Source organism: Sus scrofa, chromosome 3 (assembly GCF_000003025.6).
Source record: "Sus scrofa isolate TJ Tabasco breed Duroc chromosome 3, Sscrofa11.1, whole genome shotgun sequence".
Classification (NCBI taxonomy): domain Eukaryota; kingdom Metazoa; phylum Chordata; class Mammalia; order Artiodactyla; family Suidae; genus Sus; species Sus scrofa.
The window spans coordinates 64,251,994-64,271,690 of record NC_010445.4 but is presented as its reverse complement, the minus strand read 5'-3'; the positions used below and the strand labels follow the sequence as shown (position 1 = coordinate 64,271,690).

Genomic DNA, 19,697 nt, shown 5'->3' with positions numbered 1-19,697 from the left:
CTTCCTTGTTAAGACTTATCATAGGGTCTTTCTCTTGGCTTTGCCACGGTGCTGTGTTGCTTGCTTACTAGGTGGTCCAGCTTCACCACCAGCATCCCCTTCTTGCCACAGGGAGCAGAGGTGGCTAAAGGAACTTGAACTCAGGACCTGTCTTGCCTTACCAGGGGATGGAGCGGCATTTCCCATGAATTGCACATGTCCATCAGGGCACCTGCCACTTGTGTCCCCCTTATCTCATCTATCATTCATGTGTGTCCCTCTTCATCCCTTTCCTCTCTCATTCTCCAGAAGGGGCTGGCTCCTGGTTTTCCTACTCTTGCCATATCTTCATTTTCCTCTGATGGTTCAGAGGCACCACAGTAGTGCTAGCATAAACGTAAGCCCAGGAATTCTTTAGAAGCAGTAAAGCCTAGTGCTTATGAGCACAGACTCTAAAGCCAGGCAGTTGAGGTTCAAATTTTGTGACCTTGAATAACTTTCTTAACTATTGCATGCCTCAGTTTCCCTATCTTTAAGTGGGAGATAATAATAATAATAATAATAATAATGTCAGATCATTAGCCAGTATTATCGCTACTCCTAGAAGAAACAGTATGATTCCGTGTTTCCAAGGTTTATTCTTGAAATACTGAAGAAACTTAGACAGTTCTTTTTTTCAAATCTCTCATGTTCTCAGCAAAGCTTTGTTTTAAAGCATCATGCCTTGCAGGGTCTCCTTCAGCACCCACCCCCTGTGGATGTCTTGAACTTGCTAGGGTAATAATCATACAAAGGAGTAAAACCATCACTTTTTTTGCATATGCAGTTCTTTCACTGACTTTCAGGACAAACTCATATATTATATAAGATCGTTACCATTTATGTTTTACAAAAGATGGAACTGAAGCATAACTTAAGTAATTGACTCAATAACATACGTATGGAGATAGGTGAATAAACCCACTATTAGTCATTAATTTCTTCTGAATGTGTCTGTCAACCAAAGCCAGCTTATCTCCTAATAAGACCTCCCACAATCTGTTGGCAGTAGTGCACAGTGTTGGTAAAAAGAAAAATGTATGAAGAGAACCTGAAGCTGGAGCCCTGTAGAGAGAAGGCAGGTTTGGCTGGCCTCCTAGGCAACTAGAAAGCATCCCAGGACCGTTTTTTTACAAAAGGACAGTAGAAGAAATGGTGAAAACTCAGAAGGGTGAGGCAGAGGGTTCAAAAGACATTTTCCAGGATCATCTGGAAAGGGGAATTTCTGTAGTGACTCATGCATTGTATTAACATATTTGTCCCTTGAAGGAATTGGCAAGGGCGCCTGGAGAGATTTTCTGTTTATCAGGACACTGTCCAAAGAAACAAAGCCCTTGACCCTTGGCTGCTCCTAAGGGAACTGGTTTTATGCTGTTGAGTCTTTTTGTCAGGTTTTACTTTTTTTTGTTGTGAGTGATAAATGGTTGCTAGCATCTGGGCCATGCCTCTTTCTTAAGCCCATGGAGAGAGTCTGAAATTATCTCAGTTATTACCAGATAGGTTGTTTTATCACCTTCCATGGATATGCAGTTTGATACTTTTCAAGAAGAACATCTTAGAGACTAAATAAATGGCTAAGAGCTTGTTACTGGGCTTGTAAAATCATGATGTATAGACCAGGACAACCCAGTTGTGTCTGGGTTTTTAGAACCCCTGTTTGTCACTCTTTCATTGAATCTAGTCCAGTATTCTAAGTTTCCCTACCAAAAGTAATAAAATATGCAGGTTTTTTTTTTTTCAATCATTGATTAAAAAAAAAAAAAGATGTGGTTCTCTTGGAATCTGTTGTCTGTGTGAAACAGACTGCATTCATTATACAGATGCCTAGTATGGATTGGAGACATGTTCCTTTGAAGCATGAAAGGTGGGTGTGTGTGACCACGCACTTCATTTGCCCTCTTCTTCTTGAGCTGATTTGCTTGTCTCACACAAAGGAATGCATTTCTATGACTAGATTTTCCCTTCGACAAATGAATACCATATAACCTTTCCTTGCCTTTTACTCTTGAATTTTAACTCTGCCACAAGAAGTGGCTGAAAAGATTGATCCCCAAAGGAATAAATCAAGTCAAGTGATCTGCCTGATAACTGTTGTACTTTCAGTTTTAGATTTATAAAGCCTCTGTGACCTTCGGGATCCCAAGGCTCTGCTGTATCTAACTCTCCTTCTTGGCTTGCGGTTGGTGTGAGGTCTTTGTTCAATATCTTCCATTTCCCCTTGATGCAGGCTGGATTTGTGTATCCAATGTGAGCATCCCAGCATTTTTGTTTCTCACCACAGAATTTTTGAGCGTCATTTCTTTTTTTTTTAATTTTATTGGAGTTAATTTATAATTCTGTAATAATTTCTACTTTACAACAAAGGGATTCAGTTATACATATATACATTGTGCATCATTTCTTCACAGTTATAAATTGAAACATGCAGAAAAGGTTTTGTGTGCCCTCCTTGGTCCACCAGCTTATAGGCACAAGCGTGCCATGTAGTAGTGGTGATTCTCTACACCATCCCACTCAATACCTTTCACTGATGTGTTAAGATGATGTCACTACCAAAAAAAAAAAAAAAAAGAGTTCCCACTGTGGCTCAGTGGGTTAAGAACCTGACTAGTATCAAAGAGGATGTAGGTTTGATCCCTGGCCTTGCTCAGTGGGTTAAGGGTCCAGCGTTGCCTCAAGCTGCGGCATAGGTCGCAGAAGCAGCTTGAATCTGGTGTCCCTGTGGCTGTGGCATAGGTCTGCAGTGGCAGCTCTGATTCAGCCTTTAGTCTGGGAACTTCCATATGCTGCAGGTGTGGTCCTAAAAAGAAAAAGAAAAAAAAAGGTGACCTCACTACTTCACTAAGGGTCCTCCTTGTGCATTATCATTATTACTCCACTCATTATTCCATCAGAGTTTGAAAGAGGTTTTCAGGGGACTTCTTCAGAAACTTGCAATCATTGTGCCCTAAGTACCAAATTACTAAGGTAGATCTGGCTTCAGTAGGGATGAAGGTGTCCTGTTTGGATAAGAAAGCATCTGGCACCTTCATCCTTCCTCAGCACAGGAAGGTGTGCTGCCTGGCAGCAGAATTCTGGGCACATCCGAGCTGCTAGGTGGCAGTTGGTAGTGTGAATGGGAAATGTGTAAAGTGTTTTTAGGGTTTTTGGAGGATAGGCAGCACATCCGTGCCAACTATTGTTGTGTAAGAGCCCAAATCTAAATCAGTCTATATTGGATCGCTCTGCTTAGTTTATTTAAAACATGGCATTTGGAGAGAGGTAAAATACCAGTACACTGTGTCTTCGCCTTTTTTTTTTTTTTTCCAGAAGGAAATTTGTTGGGTCTGTTTGCAAAAGGATTAGCTGAAGCAGGGCAGTGAAGAGGCATGTGATAGGCCTTCTTTGTAGTGTTAATTCTAATAGCAATAATTATATACATTGAATGATAAGACTGGAACTGAGTGGGGACATTGATTCAAAAGCAGAAAACAGCTTTGAAGTTTGATTTATGATGGTATGAAAGCAAATGATTCGGATTTCAGGTTGTACGGTCTAAGGTTGCTTGTCCAGTGGTTAGTTGTCAAAATCTATTCAGCCAAGAGCAGTCAATTTCTCAGTGAGAAACACACCCTTGACAGAATGTTTAATTTACTCCGTGGGGCCATATTGTGTGCTTGGTATGTGGGAGGCTGCTACCCGCGCATCCATGATTCTTAGGTAGGAGAGGACTGCTTTAGAATGAAATAAATAACCTTATCAGACACTCATTTAATGGAACAAGAATGTAAATGTGTAAGTAATCAGAGAGAATGACAGCAGCAGTAAGCTAATTTTCAGAATCATTGCCGTGCATCTTGCAAGGTATCTTTCCTGCTTAAAAGAATGAAACTCAGTTTCTCCGGGAAGCATGATATCTTCACCGGTTAGTCAATGTGTGGAAAGCAAAGAAGCCTTTTGTTAGGACATGGGGTCCCCTCGTTGAGTGGTCATGATGGGTTTATTGTGCTTCCTGAAAGTCCTTGTTGGTTTCCCCAGACTGACTTTGCTGTCCTTTTCTCAGTTCTCTTATGGCCCTCTCTATATCCCTTGATCCCAGCACAGATCACACTGAGGTATAATTGGTTACTTCTCCCTGGAAACCATCAGGTACTCAAGAGCCAGGTCCAATTCTTTGCCAACATGTAGCAGGTGAATATGTGTACTAACCACTGAATGAGTGAAATGTTTCAGTGTCCACTGGGCCTCAAGAATATGTCTAACCTATTCAGCTGTCCTCAGGAAACATCCATTTTTCTGTCTGATCCTATCACCAGCTCAGATGATTTCCTCATCTCTAAGTTGGACAGGACAGATCCTCTTCAAGTAGGTTCTGAGTTTTGGTGACTTTTGGACCCCAGAGGCAATAGACTATTTCTGCAATCATTGTTTCTAATGGTTAATGTGTGTTTTTATAGGGAGCATGACTTCAGCAACTTCACCTATCATTTTAAAATGGGACCCCAAAAGTTTGGAAATCCGGACACTGACAGTGGAAAGGCTTTTGGAGCCACTCGTCACACAGGTAAGAGATGCTTTGAAATACTTGGTTACATATGCATGTTTCCATTATGACTATATCATGACTTTTCAAAGAACTAGAAATCCTTATGCATGCTTAAGTCATACTATAATGCTGATTACGAGATATATATTCCTGCCTGAACTGTGGACAGTTTTATTGCCCAATAAGGTTTGGAGTGCCTTTTAAAAAACTCTTCATGTGATTTTTGAAATTAAGTTGATGAGATCATTAAAGAGGAGGCTTTGGTGAAGGGGACTCTCATTTGCAGTAATGGATTCAAAGTCTAAATAAATCACCCCTTAGCTTACTTTCACATGCTAATGCAGTTGCATAGAACTGTATTGACTCTTTAAGAGCAAAGCATATTTATTGAATTACCTTTTCTTTAGGTTACAAGGGAAAGTGCATCACGTTGGCACAATGAAATGTCCCATTTCCATGTTGTCACATTTCCACAAGATGACTGTTCACAGAAAAAAATACCCTCAGGACTTTTAAGTTTTAAAAGTTAATTTTTTTTCATCTTGCAAAACATATTCTTTGTGATAGCTAATAAGAATCTCATGGAATGTGAAAATTAAAAATTTTTATAGTATATTTGTAGAGAAATGTTATATCCAATTAAGTAGAGACATCTTACATTGGTTTCCTATGGCCACTATAGTAAATTACCATGGACTTAGGGGCTTATAGCATCACAGATTTATTATCTTATGGGTCTGGAGGTCAGAAGCTATAGCATCAAGTTGTTGGCAGAGTTGCACTCCTTCTGGAGGCTCCAGCAGAAAATCCTTTTTTTTTTTTTGCCTTTTCCATGTTCTAAAGGCCACTCCTTTCTCTGGCCCCTTCCTCCAAAATGCAAGCCAGCAGTATAGTGTCTTCATATTTCTCTCTGTCTCTGTTCTCTGCTCCTGTCCTCATATTTTATCCCGTCTCCCACTTATAAGGACTCTTGTGATTACACTGGGTCCACTCAGACACTAGAATAATCTTCTCTTCTCAAGATCTGTGACCAAGTCACATCTGACAAGTCTCTCTTGCCATTTTAGGTAGCATACTCTGAATTTCCAGAGATTGGAACATGGACATCTTTGGGGATCTTTATTCAACCATAGTCTGCCCTCTGTCCACCCCCACCCCCAATTCACATCCTTCCCACACAAAACTTACTCACAACATCCTCAAAAGATTGCAAACCAAAATCTCATCTGAATTCATTGGCTTAAAAATTCTAAATCTATCATCTAAATCAGGTATGGGTAAGGATCTAGTTATTATGCATGCTCAAGCAAAATTTCTCTCCATTTATGTACCTATGGAATTAGAAAACAAATTCTATGTTCTTAAAATGCATGGGTGAGACAGGCTTGAGTTAACAGTTACAGACATTGCCATTTAAAAGGGAGAAAGTGGAAGGGAAAGAAAAAAAATAGAGTTACCAGTCTCAAGCAATTTAGAAGTCCAGCCAGGCAAACTTATTTAGATTTCACAGTCTAGGAATAACACTATGCAGCTCAAGGCTCTGCCCTCTGGGCCTTTTCTTCACCCTAAGAATTGTTAATCCTTTTTCATGAAGGTTAGCATGTATTTTCAGCTGAGTGTTCCTTGCCTGTATAATTTTAAGAGTCCAACAGCTTTTTTGAATTTCATCTTTCTCTGTTTTTTTTTTTTTTTTTTCAGTCCAAATTGGCAGTGTTTCTACTGATATAACATTCTTGAGAAATATGGTTCTCTCTTGTATACGTCTGGGGTTTTCTCTGTTAGAAAACAGGCTTCTTCACAAGTTTGGATAATTTCATTTCCATGGTTGGCCTCTACTGAAATGACATGGGATCCATGAATCCTGTGTCCCATCTCTACAAGAGCTGCCTGGCTGAATGAATATTCTAAGGTTTTAATCCTTCCTAGGCACCAGCCGAAAGTTATCCAGACACCAAATTGGCTTTTTCTCCAGAACACACTTTCCTGAAAGGGAGACTTCTAATTTTAACACTCACCTACAATCTGCATAGGCTAAGTTTCTAAATCCTTGGGTCCTGGTTCCTTTTAGCTTAATAATTCTTACCTCAATTTGTTTCTTTCCTCTAACACTTTGCTATGAGCATGAAGAAGAAAGGAGGCCACTTCTTCAGCACTGTGTTTGGAAATCTCCTCTGCTAACTCTCCAAGTTCATCACTTGTAATTCTGATTTCTACGTAACTGTAGGCAGCAATTCACCAAAGCTTTCTGCCTCTCTATAACAAATATTCCTTTTCTCCCAGTTTCTTTTTCTTTTTCTTTTTCTTTCTTTCTTTCTTTTTTTTTTTTTTTTTTTTTTGCCATTTCTTGGACCGCTCCCGCGGCATATGGAGGTTCCCAGGTTAGGGGTTGAATCGGAGCTGTGGCCTCTGGCCTACGCCAGAGCCACAGCAAAAACCGTGGATCCGAGCCGCACCTGCAACCTACACCACAGCTCATGACAACACCGGATCCTTTAACCCACTGAAGAAAGCCAGAGATCGAACCCGCAACCTCATGGTTCCTAGTCGGATTTGTTAACCACTGAGCCTGAGCCACGAAGGGAACTCCCCACCCAGTTTCTAATAGCATGTTCCTCATTTCTTTCTGAGCCCTTACCTTCATCTTCTTTGACAGTCTGTTTATAATGATTTAGATATTCTCTAAGATGATAAAGACTTTCCCTACCACGCTCCACTTCACATCCTTCTGAGTCTTTACCAGCAGGACCTTTAACACCCATATTTTTACTAACTATCTGTTTAAGGTAATCTAAGATCTTTCTATCATGAGCCTCCAAATTTTTCCAGCCTCTGCCCATTATCAGTTCAGAGCCACATCTGCATTTTCAGATATTTGTTACTGTAGCACCCTACTTCCCAGACCCAGCATTTGTATGTTGATATGTTTCTAATTGCTACTGTAGCAAATTGCCACTATCTCTGTGGCTGAAAACCACACACGTTTATCATCATACAATTCTAGGGGTCATAAGTCCTAAAACTGATGTATTGGTAGGGCTGTGCTGCTGAAGGAGGAAGTTCCTTCCCTTTCTAAGCCTGTGGAGTGTACCTGCATCCTTGGTGATGGGCTTTTCCTACATCTTTAGAGCCAGTTTACATTTTTTGAGTTAATACAGTAGTATGCTTTAAAGTCTTGTTGAATTTCAAGCAGTGAGTTAGCACTATCTAATCTTAACCTCCTTCCAATGTCTCCTAATATCTAAACGGCTTACCTTTCTTCCTAGTGTTCCTACACTGATTGGAAAAAAAAAAAGGAGTGTCTCAAAAAAAATTTTACTTTTGTGACAGCCTTCTCTAGATATTATTTCATCGTATTATTTGGCTATGTTATCAAGACTCACCATTCCCTCCCCTGGAATAAATTCTTTTTTTTTTTTTTTGGTCTTTTTGTCTTTTTGCTATTTCTTTGGGCTGCTCCCGCGGCATATGGAGGTTCCCAGGCTAGGGGTCGAATCGGAGCTGTAGCTGCCAGCCTACGCCAGAGCCACAGCAACTCCGGATCCGAGCCGCATCTGCAACCTACACCACAGCTCAAGGCAACGCCGGATCGTTAACCCACTGAGCAAGGGCAGGGACCGAACCCGCAACCTCATGGTTCCTAGTCGGATTCGTTAACCACTGCGCCATGACGGGAACTCCTGGAATAAATTCTTAATGAAAGGACTGATATGATTGTTGACTCTTGGAGGACATATGAGTAAGTAAGGAGACATAAGAAAATATTAGTTATAAACTCCATGCTCACCATTTAAAGCAAAAGGTGGAAATTATAGGAAAAAACTAAGCAAAGACCCCACAAGTATCAGACACACACACACAACTTTATGAACTGAATAAAATTCATGGCGGTATTTGGTGACACAGTAGGCACATAGCCATCTTACAGCATCTGATAAAGCTGGATAGGGATGAAATAAACACCAGAAGTTAAGGTGTTCTCAGTAAAATCCATCCCCTGTCATAAAAAAAAGACATTAGGAATTTACAGTTGATAAGTATTTAAAGTAGTCAATAAAGCTTCATCTCATTTCAGTCATAATGTATGTGAGATGGTACAATGTCGAAATGGTAAGATTCTTTTTGGAAAATTTTTACATTACGGAAATCATACAATTTCAAATGAAAGGAGATTCATTTTTATGAATTTTAGACCTTGAGAAAGATGCCTGAACTTTTTATAAATTCAAGAAAGTAGAGATCTTTAATCAGCCACATTCTGTGATACTAAGCTTTATTAGGAAGGGAAAAACTGTATTTGGCAACTTTATTAGAAAAGTAAAAAATTTATTAGGAAATTAAGAACCACTCAGATAACTCTTAAAACCAAAGGGAAATTACAAACTATATATGAGTTAATGAAAAAGATGATCTCTTCCTAGCAAAATATACACACCCAGTAAAAGCTGTGCTCATTACAGAACTTTAGCTTTAAATGCCCTTTTTATGAAAGCAAAAGGTGAAAATAAGCTAAGTATTTGTCTTAAGAGGTTAGAAAGAGACCATCAAAAGAAACTAGAAAAATAACTTAATGACAATAAAATCTGGAATCACTAAAATAGAATACAAAATTTAAAAGGGTTAAATAAATTCAAAATTTGATTATTCTTCGAAATGGCCAATAAACATCCCTCAAGGAACAGATTATGGAAAATATAGAGAGAAAGAATATATAAAATGATGAATGAGAAAGCAGAAAGAACTCCAGAAACAAGAGAGATCAAAAGAAGCATAGTAGAATATTACATAAAGCTCTATCCCTATGTAACATGAAAACCTAGAGGAAGGAAATAAGGAATAACTTCCTAGAAACATTTAAATAGCCAAAAGTAATACAAGAGGGAGGGGGAAAACTGGAATAAGTCATATAAATATTGGAAAGCTGTTTAAAAATATATTATCAAAAAGCACCAGAATAGATGGATGCCTAGCTGAATATTATTAGCTATTTAAGGAATTGATAATTGCAGTGTTATTTAAAGTTCTGTTTCAACCATAGACAAAGACTAGCAGCCCTTCAGTACTTTTTGAAGAATCATAACTTTAATATTAAAAATTCCAGACATTAAATTAAATGATTTTTGTCTTTTTTTAGGGCCACACCTTTTATTTATGGAGGTTCCCAGGCTGGGGGTTGAATCAGAGCTGTAGCCACTGGCCTATGCCACAGCCACAGCAACACCAGATCCAAGCTGTGTCTGTGACCATATGTATAACAAGATAGGACTTTTCTAGGAATATAATGATAGCCTATCATCAGGAAACAAAAACATTTTAGTACCTCAATAGATTATACCCTGAGCTACTAAAAAGCCATTTGATAGAATTTTGTAGTCATTTCTAGTAAAACTCTAAATAGGAATAAGATCAAGCTTTTAAAATGAAGGAATATACCATGAAAACATATGAATAGTCCTCATAAAATCTTCCTTTTATAATATTATTGTGTAACATCAAAATTAATATGAGAATAGGATTAGATGGCCAGATATAGGATAAATATATAAAAATAAATAGCTTTATTCAAAACAGCTTGAGATCAAATGGGAAAATATTATCTTTGTAATTAAAAAAAGTATAAGGCCAATTATTTCACTATGTAAAATGCACATTCATTTTGTAGATTTTTAATGTACAATACTGTGGTTAATTTCATACTGTCGAAGTAGTGATTATGTATACACAGGCTTTGGAGTCAGGAAGGCTTGATCGCGAGTCCAGTATGCACGCTGGTACCTGAATTGGTTACTTAGTCTCTCCTCATATTATAGATACAACATAGAATTATCAAAGTGGCATATGGGATGGCACATTGCAGTAATTGGTAAATAATCTGATGCTATTCTCATAGTTTATAAAAGTTTGTTTATTACTTGGCAGTAATGGCTTGATAGTAATGGTTTTTTATTTCATAGTAGTGGCTTACTTGATGGAATTACTATCCAGTGATACCAAGGGCACCACATATAAAATAGGAATTCATTGGATATTTTCTTTAGGAAAAAAAAAAACATTTTAATGTAGATTTAGAAGAAGAATGATTGGTGTATTGCATTTAACCAAAGATTACAAAAGCAGGAACCTCTGAATTTATTGAAAATTCAGCCTTCACCTTTTTAGTAAGCTACTGAAGCTCAGGCCTCACAATAGGACAGGATGAAATTTGCTGAAATTTTGTTCCTTTTTTCTCTGTAGAAAGATGAATATGCAACTTAAGAAATAACCCTAAGCATCTGGCTAAAGAACAACATTGATGTTTAATGAGCTGTTCCAAATTGGCCTGATGGGGAAAGAACCTCCTGAGAAGAGGAGCTCTCTTTAATCATGTCTAGTATTATTTTCTGTAATGTCCATGGGGCCCTATTATACTAAGCCCTAAAGTCTTCTATAGTTAGATCTTTTAAAAATTTTACTCAAAAAGGTAATAATTATCTCAAAAGCTAAATAATTAGAACATCATATACTTTAAATGTTCTTTCAAATTTTAAAAAATTCAATTTTGTACTTTAGAAAAATACTTGATGTTCTCCCCCACTCAATATTAAATCCTTATATAAGAGTTACCTCTGTGTGACTCACAACAATAGTTAAATTCCTTGGTGTTTTCAAAGTCAGAGAATCAGATTTAAATTTAAAATCAGGAGATTTAAAGCTGAAAGTGATTCTAGAAATAAATTGACACTCAGAAATGAAATAACTTCTGGGAATTCAGTCAGTGTGTACCTTTTAATGCTGTATCATAGACTCTCTTATACTCTGTACAGAATATTTTGTGTATGAATTTACCTAAAGAATCTAAGTATAAAATGAAGTTTCATTGTATTCGTCTACCATCTGTCCAGACAATATCATTATTGGAACTAACTTAATTCATGTTTTATGCAGGAGATTGAAGATTAATACATTTGGATGGTTTCCATGGTGATGCTACAGTGTTGCAATAAGTTGGTCATTCATCCTTGTCAAAGGGTTAGAATTGTATGAAAAGTAAAGGATGTTCTAAAAGCAAATGATGGGTGCACCAATGAGCTTGTTTATATGATCAGTTTTAGGTATAGTTTGGTTAACCTGTTTCCAGTTATTTTTCCTGTTTTGAAGTTATTTCCATGCCAACTCCCATTTGAATTTTTGGATGATATTTTTCTTGCCTCAAAAATTGTTTCAGTTTATCTGTCTTTAATAGAAGGTTTCGTTTGTTTGTTTGCTTGTTTTTCTTTTTAGGGCTACATCCACAGCATATGGAAGTTCCCAGGCTGGGGTCGAATCAGAGCTGCAGCTGCCAGCCTACACCACAGCCACAGCAACTCAGGATCCAAGCCGCATCTGCAACCTACACCACAGCTCATGGAAACACCAGAGTCCTGGCCCACAGAGTGAGGCCAGGGATCGAACTCACATCCTCATGGATACTAGTCAGATTTGTTTCCCCTGCACCACAATGGGAGCTCCTTTAGTAGAAGTTTTTATGGGTGAATGAATGAACTAAAACACCGTAGCTTTAAAACCTCTGTATCTTTCCTTGTTAAAGAAAAAAAAGTAATATATATTAAAAACAGGATCTGATTTACATGCAGCTGTCCAGTTTTCCCAACACCACCTCTTGAAAAGACTGTCTTTTTCCCATTTTATATTCTTGCCTCCTGTGTCAAAGATTAATTGACCGTAGGTGTCTGGTTTATTTCTGGTTTCTCTGTTCTGTTCCATTGGTCTATCTGTCTGTTTTGGTACCAGTACCACACTGTCTTGATTACTGTAGCTTTGTAATATTTCCTGAAGTCTGGGAGAGTAATGTCTCCTGCTTGGTTTTTGTTTCTCAGGATTGCTTTGTCAATTGTGGGTCTTTAAGAGTTCCATATAAATTTTTGGATTGTTTGTTCTAGTTCTGTGAAAAATGTCAGGGGTAATTTGATAGGGATTATATCGAATCTACTACTCAGCCATAAAAAAGAACAAAATAATGCCATTTACAGCAACATGGATGGAACTAGAGACTCTCATACTAAGTTTAGTAAGTCAGAAAGAGAAAGACAAATACCATATGATATCACTTCTATCTGGAATCTAATATATGGCAAAATGAACCTTTCCACAGAAAAGAAATTTGTGGTCTTAGAGAACAGGCTTGTGGTTGCCAAGGGGCGGGGGAGGGGAGTGGGATGGACTGGGAATTTGGTGTTAATACATGCAAACTATTGCATTTTGGGATGGATAAGCAATAAGACCCTGCTGTATAGCACTGGGAACTGTATCTAGTCATTTGTGATGGAGCATGATGGAGGATAATGTGAGAAAAAGAATGTGTATATATACATATACACATTGCGTATGCATGTGCGACTGGGTCACTTTGGTGTACAGTAGAAATTGACAGAACACTGTAAACCAACTATAATGGAAAAAATAAAGTCATTTAAAAATAAATAAATAACTAAATAAAAGCAGGATTTGAATACAAGTAATGAGATTATGATTTGGGAATTGCTATATACTTGAAACTAACACAGACACTATAAATTAACCATACTTAAAAATAATTTTCAAAAGTATATTTTAAAAAATTAACGAGCTTAGGAGAATGTCATTTCGACTGGTCAGTATTTTTACTGGTAATTTTGTGCTTTATCATCCTAAGAGTATTATTAATTATTGTCATATTATTATCTGGGCTTTGAAAAATGAAAGGGAAAGTAGAAAATGTGCTTGATTTAAGATCTCCTGCAGCATAGTAAAGTTTAAAAATAAAAAGTGTATAAATTCCTTGAATATGGTGTTATTACAAAACATAGCTGTTGTAAATGTACTGTGGAACCTCGTGGTAATGGCTAAGATGGTAATTTCATTCTAAACTGCGGTTTTCAATGGCTAATTTAACAAGAACTCTCAATTTACACTGTTGACTGAAACTTTTCAAACTTGTTTTCATCCCCTAGGGGAATTTTATAAAAAGATGAGGTGAAAATTCTCTTAAGCTGACCTATTCAAGCATGGTAAAAATGATTTTCACCAGTATTAAATTTTTTTAGACTATTTTGGGGTCTCATATATTTTTAAATAGTTTCCAAACTTTACCCTTTGCAATGAGTGTTTGTATGAAAGAACAGGCATGGGTATTAATAAAGTATTCCAAGATTTAAAAGAGCTAAACACAATAGAAAACCGAGATTTTAATTGTGCGAAATATTTTCTTATTCAATGTTGCTAACATCAAACCACTTTGGTAGATAGATACCGAAAGGATGCCAAATTTATTTTCTTTTGTAAACTACTCTAGGTGAATAGGTAGTGAGCTTCCTAATAGCAGAACTAGTGGCTGATCTTGACTTCATGGACGTTTTTGTTGTTGTTTGTTTGATTGTTTTGTTTGTTTTTATAGGCCCACACCCACGGCATATGGAGGGAGGTTCCCAAGCTAGGGGTTGAATTGGAGCTATAGCTGCTTGCCTACACCACAGGCACAGCAACACGGGATCCGAGCCACATCTGCAGCCTACACCACAGCTCAAGCAATGCCGAATCGTTAACCCATTGCACAAGGTTGGGGAATGAACCTCTGTCCTCATGGATCCTAGTCAGATTTGTTTTCACTGAGCTACAACAGGAACTCCCATGGACTAGTTTTAGTATTCTGATTTGTACTTTTTGTTTTCATTCTATTCATCATTAGTTTTTCTCTGTTCTTTTAGATACCCAAAAAACCATGACCATCTGGTTATTGTACCTTGTATATCCTTCCTGGAATCATTATCACTGTTAAGATAGTCGTAGGTGATTAACCAACACAAATATGGATGATACTCAGTAACTGCCGATACAGGAGATTTTCAGATGTTCCTTTAAAATTCTTTACATCAAGACTGAGCAGACAGCAAGGTGACTAATTCAGGTATATCCCAAGATTGGCTGGAGTAAGAAAGTAAATAACAGAATTTTAAAAGTTTACTTTGTTAATCTCTCTGTAAAATAGCTCTAGTATGATTTGAATGTCATGGCAGATCCCAGGGAACCTTTAACACACCTGTTTCTTATCCTCTCTAGGCTCAAGACATGACCACTCTCTCCAACCTTACTTGTAGGGAGGTGCAGGCATGGAATGTGAGTGGGAGAGGTTCATACCATGTCCTGACCCAGTAAAGACTCCTGTGTGTCTTTGGGGCTTCTGCCCTTTGTAAGGCTTGATGCAGATGAATCCAGGCATGGAAACCACATGTGGAAGCTGGTGGAACCAGAAAATGGAAAGATACTGGAAATCTGAATCACTGCTTGAATTACCTACTCCAGACAGTGGGCCTGACTATAGAAAAGGAAGGGACAAGCATTTTTTTTTTAATTACTCAAATGAATTTATCACATTTGTAGTTGTATAATGATCATAACAATCTGATTTCACAGGATTTCCATCCCACAGCCCAAGCACATCCCCCCCACCTGCCAAACTGTCTCCTCCAGAAACCATAAGTTTTTCAATGTCTGTGAGTCAGCATCTGTTCTACAAAGGAGTTTGGTCTGTCCTTTTTTCAGATTCCACATGTCAGTGAAAGCATTTGATGTTGGTGTCTCATTGTATGGCTGACTTCACTTCACATGATAATTTCTAGGTCCATCCATGTTGCTAAAAACGCTAGTATTTCGTTCTTTTTAATGGCTGAGTAATATTCCATTGTGTATATGTACCACTTCTTCTTGATCCACTCCTCTGTTGATGGACATTTAGGTTGTTTCCATGACTTGGCTATTGAAAAGAGTGCTGCAATGAACATCAGAGTACATGTGTCTTTGCGAGTCGTGGTTTTCTCTGGATAGATGCCCAGGAGTGGGATTGCTGGGTCAAATGGTAGTTCTATGTTTAGTTTTCTGAGGAATCTCCATACTGCTTTCCACAGTGGTTGCACCAATGTACAATCCCACCGACAGTGTACTAGGATTCCTTTTTCTCCACACCCTCTCCAGCACTTGTTTGTAGACTTTTGGATGATGGCCATTCTGGCTGGTGTCAGGTGATACCTCATCATGGTTTTGATTTGTGTTTCTCTAATAATGAGTGATGTTAAACACTTTTCATGTGTTTTTTCGCCATCTATATGTCTTCTTTGGAGAATTGTCTGTTTAGATCTTCTGCCCATTTTTTGATGGGGTTGCTTGTTTTTTTGGTATGGAGCTGCAGAAGTTGTTTATAAATTTTGGAGATGACTCCTTTGTCAGTCGATTCATTTGCAAAGATTTTCTCCCATTCCGTGGGTTGTCTTTTCATTTTGTTTAGGGTTTCCTTTGCTGTGCAGAAACTTTTAAGTTTGATTAGGTCCCATTTGTTTATTTTTGTTTTTATTGTCAAAACTCTAAGAGGTGGATCTGAGAAGATGTTGATGTCATTTATGTCAGAGAGGGCTTGGCCTATGTTTTCCTCTAGAGTTTTATAGTGTCTGGTCTTATATCTAGGTCTTTTATCCATTTGGAATTTATTTTTGTGTATGGTGTTAGGGAGTGTTCCAATTTCATTCTTTTCCATGTGGCTGTCCAGTTTTCCTAGCACCACTTACTGAACAAGCTGTCTTTTCTCCATTGTGTATTCTTGCCTCCTTTGTCATAGATTAGTTGGCTGTAGGTACTAGGGTTTAATTCTGGGCTTTCTATCCTGTTCCACTGATCTATATTTCTGTCTTTGTGCCAGTACCATATGATTTTGATGACTGTTGCTTTGTAGTATAGTCTGAAGTCCAGGAGCCTGAATCCTCCAGCTCCCTTTTTCTTTTTAAGGATGTCTTTGGCTATTCTGGGTCTTTTGTGCATCCAAACAAACTTTAAAGTATTTTGTTTGAGTTCTGTGAAAAATGTCCTTGGTAACTTGATAGGGATTGCATTGAATCTGTAGATTGCCTTAGGTAGTATAGTCATTTTGATAATATTAACTCTTCCAATCCACGAGCATGGTATATCTTTCCATCTGTTTGTGTCATCTTTGATTTCTTTCATCAGTGGCTTATAGTTTTCAGAGTACAGGTCTTTGTCTCTTTAGGTAGGTTTACTCCTAGGTATTTTATTCTCTTGGATGCGGTGGTAAACAGGATTGCTTCCCTAATTTCTTTTTCTGCTCTTTCATTGTTAATGTATAGAAATGCTGTCGATTTCTGTGTATTACTTTTGTATCCTGCAACTTTGCCAAGTTCGTGGATGAGCTCTAACAGTTTTCTGGTAGAGTCCTTAGGATTCTGTAGGTATAGTATCATGTCATCTTCAAATAGTGATAGTTTTACTTCTTCCTTTCCAATTTGCATTCCTTTTATTTATTTTACTTCTCTGATTGCTGTGGCTAGGACTTCCAAAACTATGTTGAATAGTAGGGGTGAGAGTGGACATCCTTGTCTTGTTCCTGATCTCAGTGGGAAGTCTTTCACCTTTTCACCATTGAGAATGCTGTTCGCTGTGGGTTTGTCATATATGGCCTTTATCATGTTGAGGTAGGTTCCTGCTATGCCCACTTTCTGAAGGGTTTTTATCAGAAATGGGTGTTGATTTTGTCAAGGCTTTTTTTCTGTGTCTATTGAGAGGATCATATGGTTTTTATTCTTCAGGTTGTTAATGTGGTATATCACACTGATGGATTTGTGGATATTAAAGAACCCTTGCATCTCTGGGATAAATCCCACTTGATCATGATGTGAAATCCTTTTAATGTATTGTTGTTGGATTTGGTTTGCTGGTATTTGTTGAGGATTTTTGCATTGATATTCATCAGTGAAATTGGCTTGTAATTTTCTTTTTTTGTGGTATCTTTGTCTGATTTTTGTATCAGGGTGATGGTGGCCTCAGAAAATGTGTTTTGGAGTGTCCCTTCTTCCGAGATTTTTTATAATAGTTTCAGACGGGTAGGGTGTTACCTCTTCTCTATATGTTTGATAGAATTTGACTGTGAAGCCATCTAGTCCTGGCCTTTTGTTTGTTGGAAGTTTTTTTTTTTTTTTTTTATTTTCCCACTGTACAGCAAAGGGATCAAGTTATCCTTACATGTATACATTACAATTACAATTTTTTCCCCACCATTTGTTCTGTTGCAACATGAGTATCTAGACAAAGTTCTCAATGCTATTCAGCAGGATCTCCTTGTAAATCTATTCTAAGTTGTGTCTGATAAGCCCAAGCTCCCGATCCCTCCCCTCCCTCCCCCTCCCATCAGGCAGCCACAAGTCTTTTCTCCAAGTCCTTGATTTTCTTTTCTGAGGAGATGTTCATTTGTGGTTCATATTAGATTCCAGTTATAAGTGATATCATATGGTATTTGTCTTTGTCTTTCTGGCTCATTTCACTCAGTAGGAGAGTCTCTAGCTCCATCCATGTTGTGGCAAATGGCATTGTGTCATTCTTTTTTATGGATGAATAGTATTCCATTGTGTATGTATACCACTTCTTCCGAATCCAATCATCTGTCAATGGACATTTGGATTGTTTCCATGTCCTGGCTATTGTGAATAGTGCTGCAATGGACATGCAGGTGCATGTGTCTCTTTTAAGTTTTGTCCGGATAGATGCCCAAGAGTGGGATTGTGGGGTCATATGGAAGTTCTATGTATAGATTTCTAAGGTATCTCCAAACTGTTCTCCATAGTGGCTGTGCCAGTTTACATTCCCACCAACAGTGCAGGAGGGTTCCCTTTTCTCCACAGCCCCTCCAGCACTTGTTATTTGTGGATTTATGAATGATGGCCATTCTGACTGGTGTGAGGTGGTATCTCATGGTAGTTTTGATTTGCATTTCTCTTATAACCAGCGATGTTGAGCATTTTTTCATGTGTTTGTTGGCCATCTGTATATCTTCTTTGGAGAAATGTCTATTCAGGTCTTTTGCCCATTTTTCCATTGATTGATTGGCTTTTTTGCTGTTGAATTGTATAAGTTGTTTGTATATTCTAGAGATTAAGCCCTTGTCAGTTGCATCATTTGAAACTATTTTCTCCCATTCTGTAAGCTGTCTTTTTGTTTTCTTTTGGTTTCCTTTGCTGTGCAAAAGCTTTTCAGTTTGATGAGGTCCCATGGGTTTATTTTTGCTCTAATTTCTATTGCTTTGGGAGACTGACCTGAGAAAATATTCATGATGTTGATGTCAGAGAGTGTTTTGCCTATGTTTTCTTCTAGGAGTTTGATGGTGTCCTGTCTTACATTTAAGTCTTTCAGCCATTTGGAGTTTATTTTTGTGCATGGTGTGAGGGTGTGTTCTACTTTCATTGCTTTGCATGCAGCTGTCCCGGTTCCCAGCAATGCTTGCTGAATAGACTTTCTTTTTCCCATTTATGTTCTTGCCTCCCCTGTCAAAGCTTAATTGACCATAGGTGTCAGGGTTTATTTCCGGGTTCTCTATTCTGTTCCATTGGTCTGTCTGTCTGTTTTGGTACCAGTACCACACTGTTTTGATGACTGTGGCTTTGTAGTATTTCTTGAAGTCTGGGCGAGTGATGCCTCCTGCTTGGTTTTTGTTTCTTAGGATTGCTTTGGCGATTCTGGGTCTTTTGTTGTTCCATATAAATGTTTGGATTGTTTGTTGTAGTTCTGTGAAAAATGTCATGGGTAATTTGATAGGGATTGTATTGAATCTGTAGATTGCTTTGGGTAGTATGGCCATTTTCACAATATTGATTTTTCCAATCCAGGAACATGGAGTATCTTTCCATTTCTTTACATCTTCTTTGATTTCTTTGATTAAAGTTTTATAGTTCTCGGCATATAGGTCCTTTACCTCCTTGGTCAGGTGTATTCTGAGGTATTTGATTTTGTGAGGTGCAATTTTAAAAGGTATCATATTTTTGTATTCCTTTTCTAATTTTTCATTGCTGGTATACAGAAATGCAACTGACTTCTGAATGTTAATCTTATATCCTGCCACTTTGCTGAATTTATGAATCAGTTCAAGTAGTTTTTGGGTTGAGTCCTTAGGGTTTTCTAGGTATAGTATCATGTCATCTGCATACAGTGACAGTTTGATCTCTTCTCTTCCTATATGGATGCCTTTTATTTCTTTTGTTTGTCTAATTGCTGTGGTGTTGGAAGTTTTTTAATCACAGTTTCAATTTCAGTTGTTGTGATTGGTCTGTTCATCTTTTCTATTTCATCTTGTTTTAGTCTTGGAAGATTG

At 37.9% G+C, this 19,697-nt stretch overlaps 1 protein-coding gene across 4 annotated transcripts in view; it reads left to right on the top strand.

Annotated features, from left to right (window-relative positions):
* CTNNA2 (catenin alpha 2) overlaps positions 1 to 19,697 on the top strand; it is a 1,212,918-nt gene that overhangs the window by 146,300 nt on the left and 1,046,921 nt on the right. For all 4 annotated transcript variants that reach the window (XM_021088202.1, XM_021088201.1, XM_021088200.1 and 1 more), the window contains exon 2: positions 4,455 to 4,561. In XM_021088202.1, coding sequence (XP_020943861.1) covers positions 4,460 to 4,561 — 102 coding nt within the window. In that variant the 5' untranslated portion in view covers positions 4,455 to 4,459. The remainder of the gene's footprint in view (positions 1 to 4,454; positions 4,562 to 19,697) is intronic.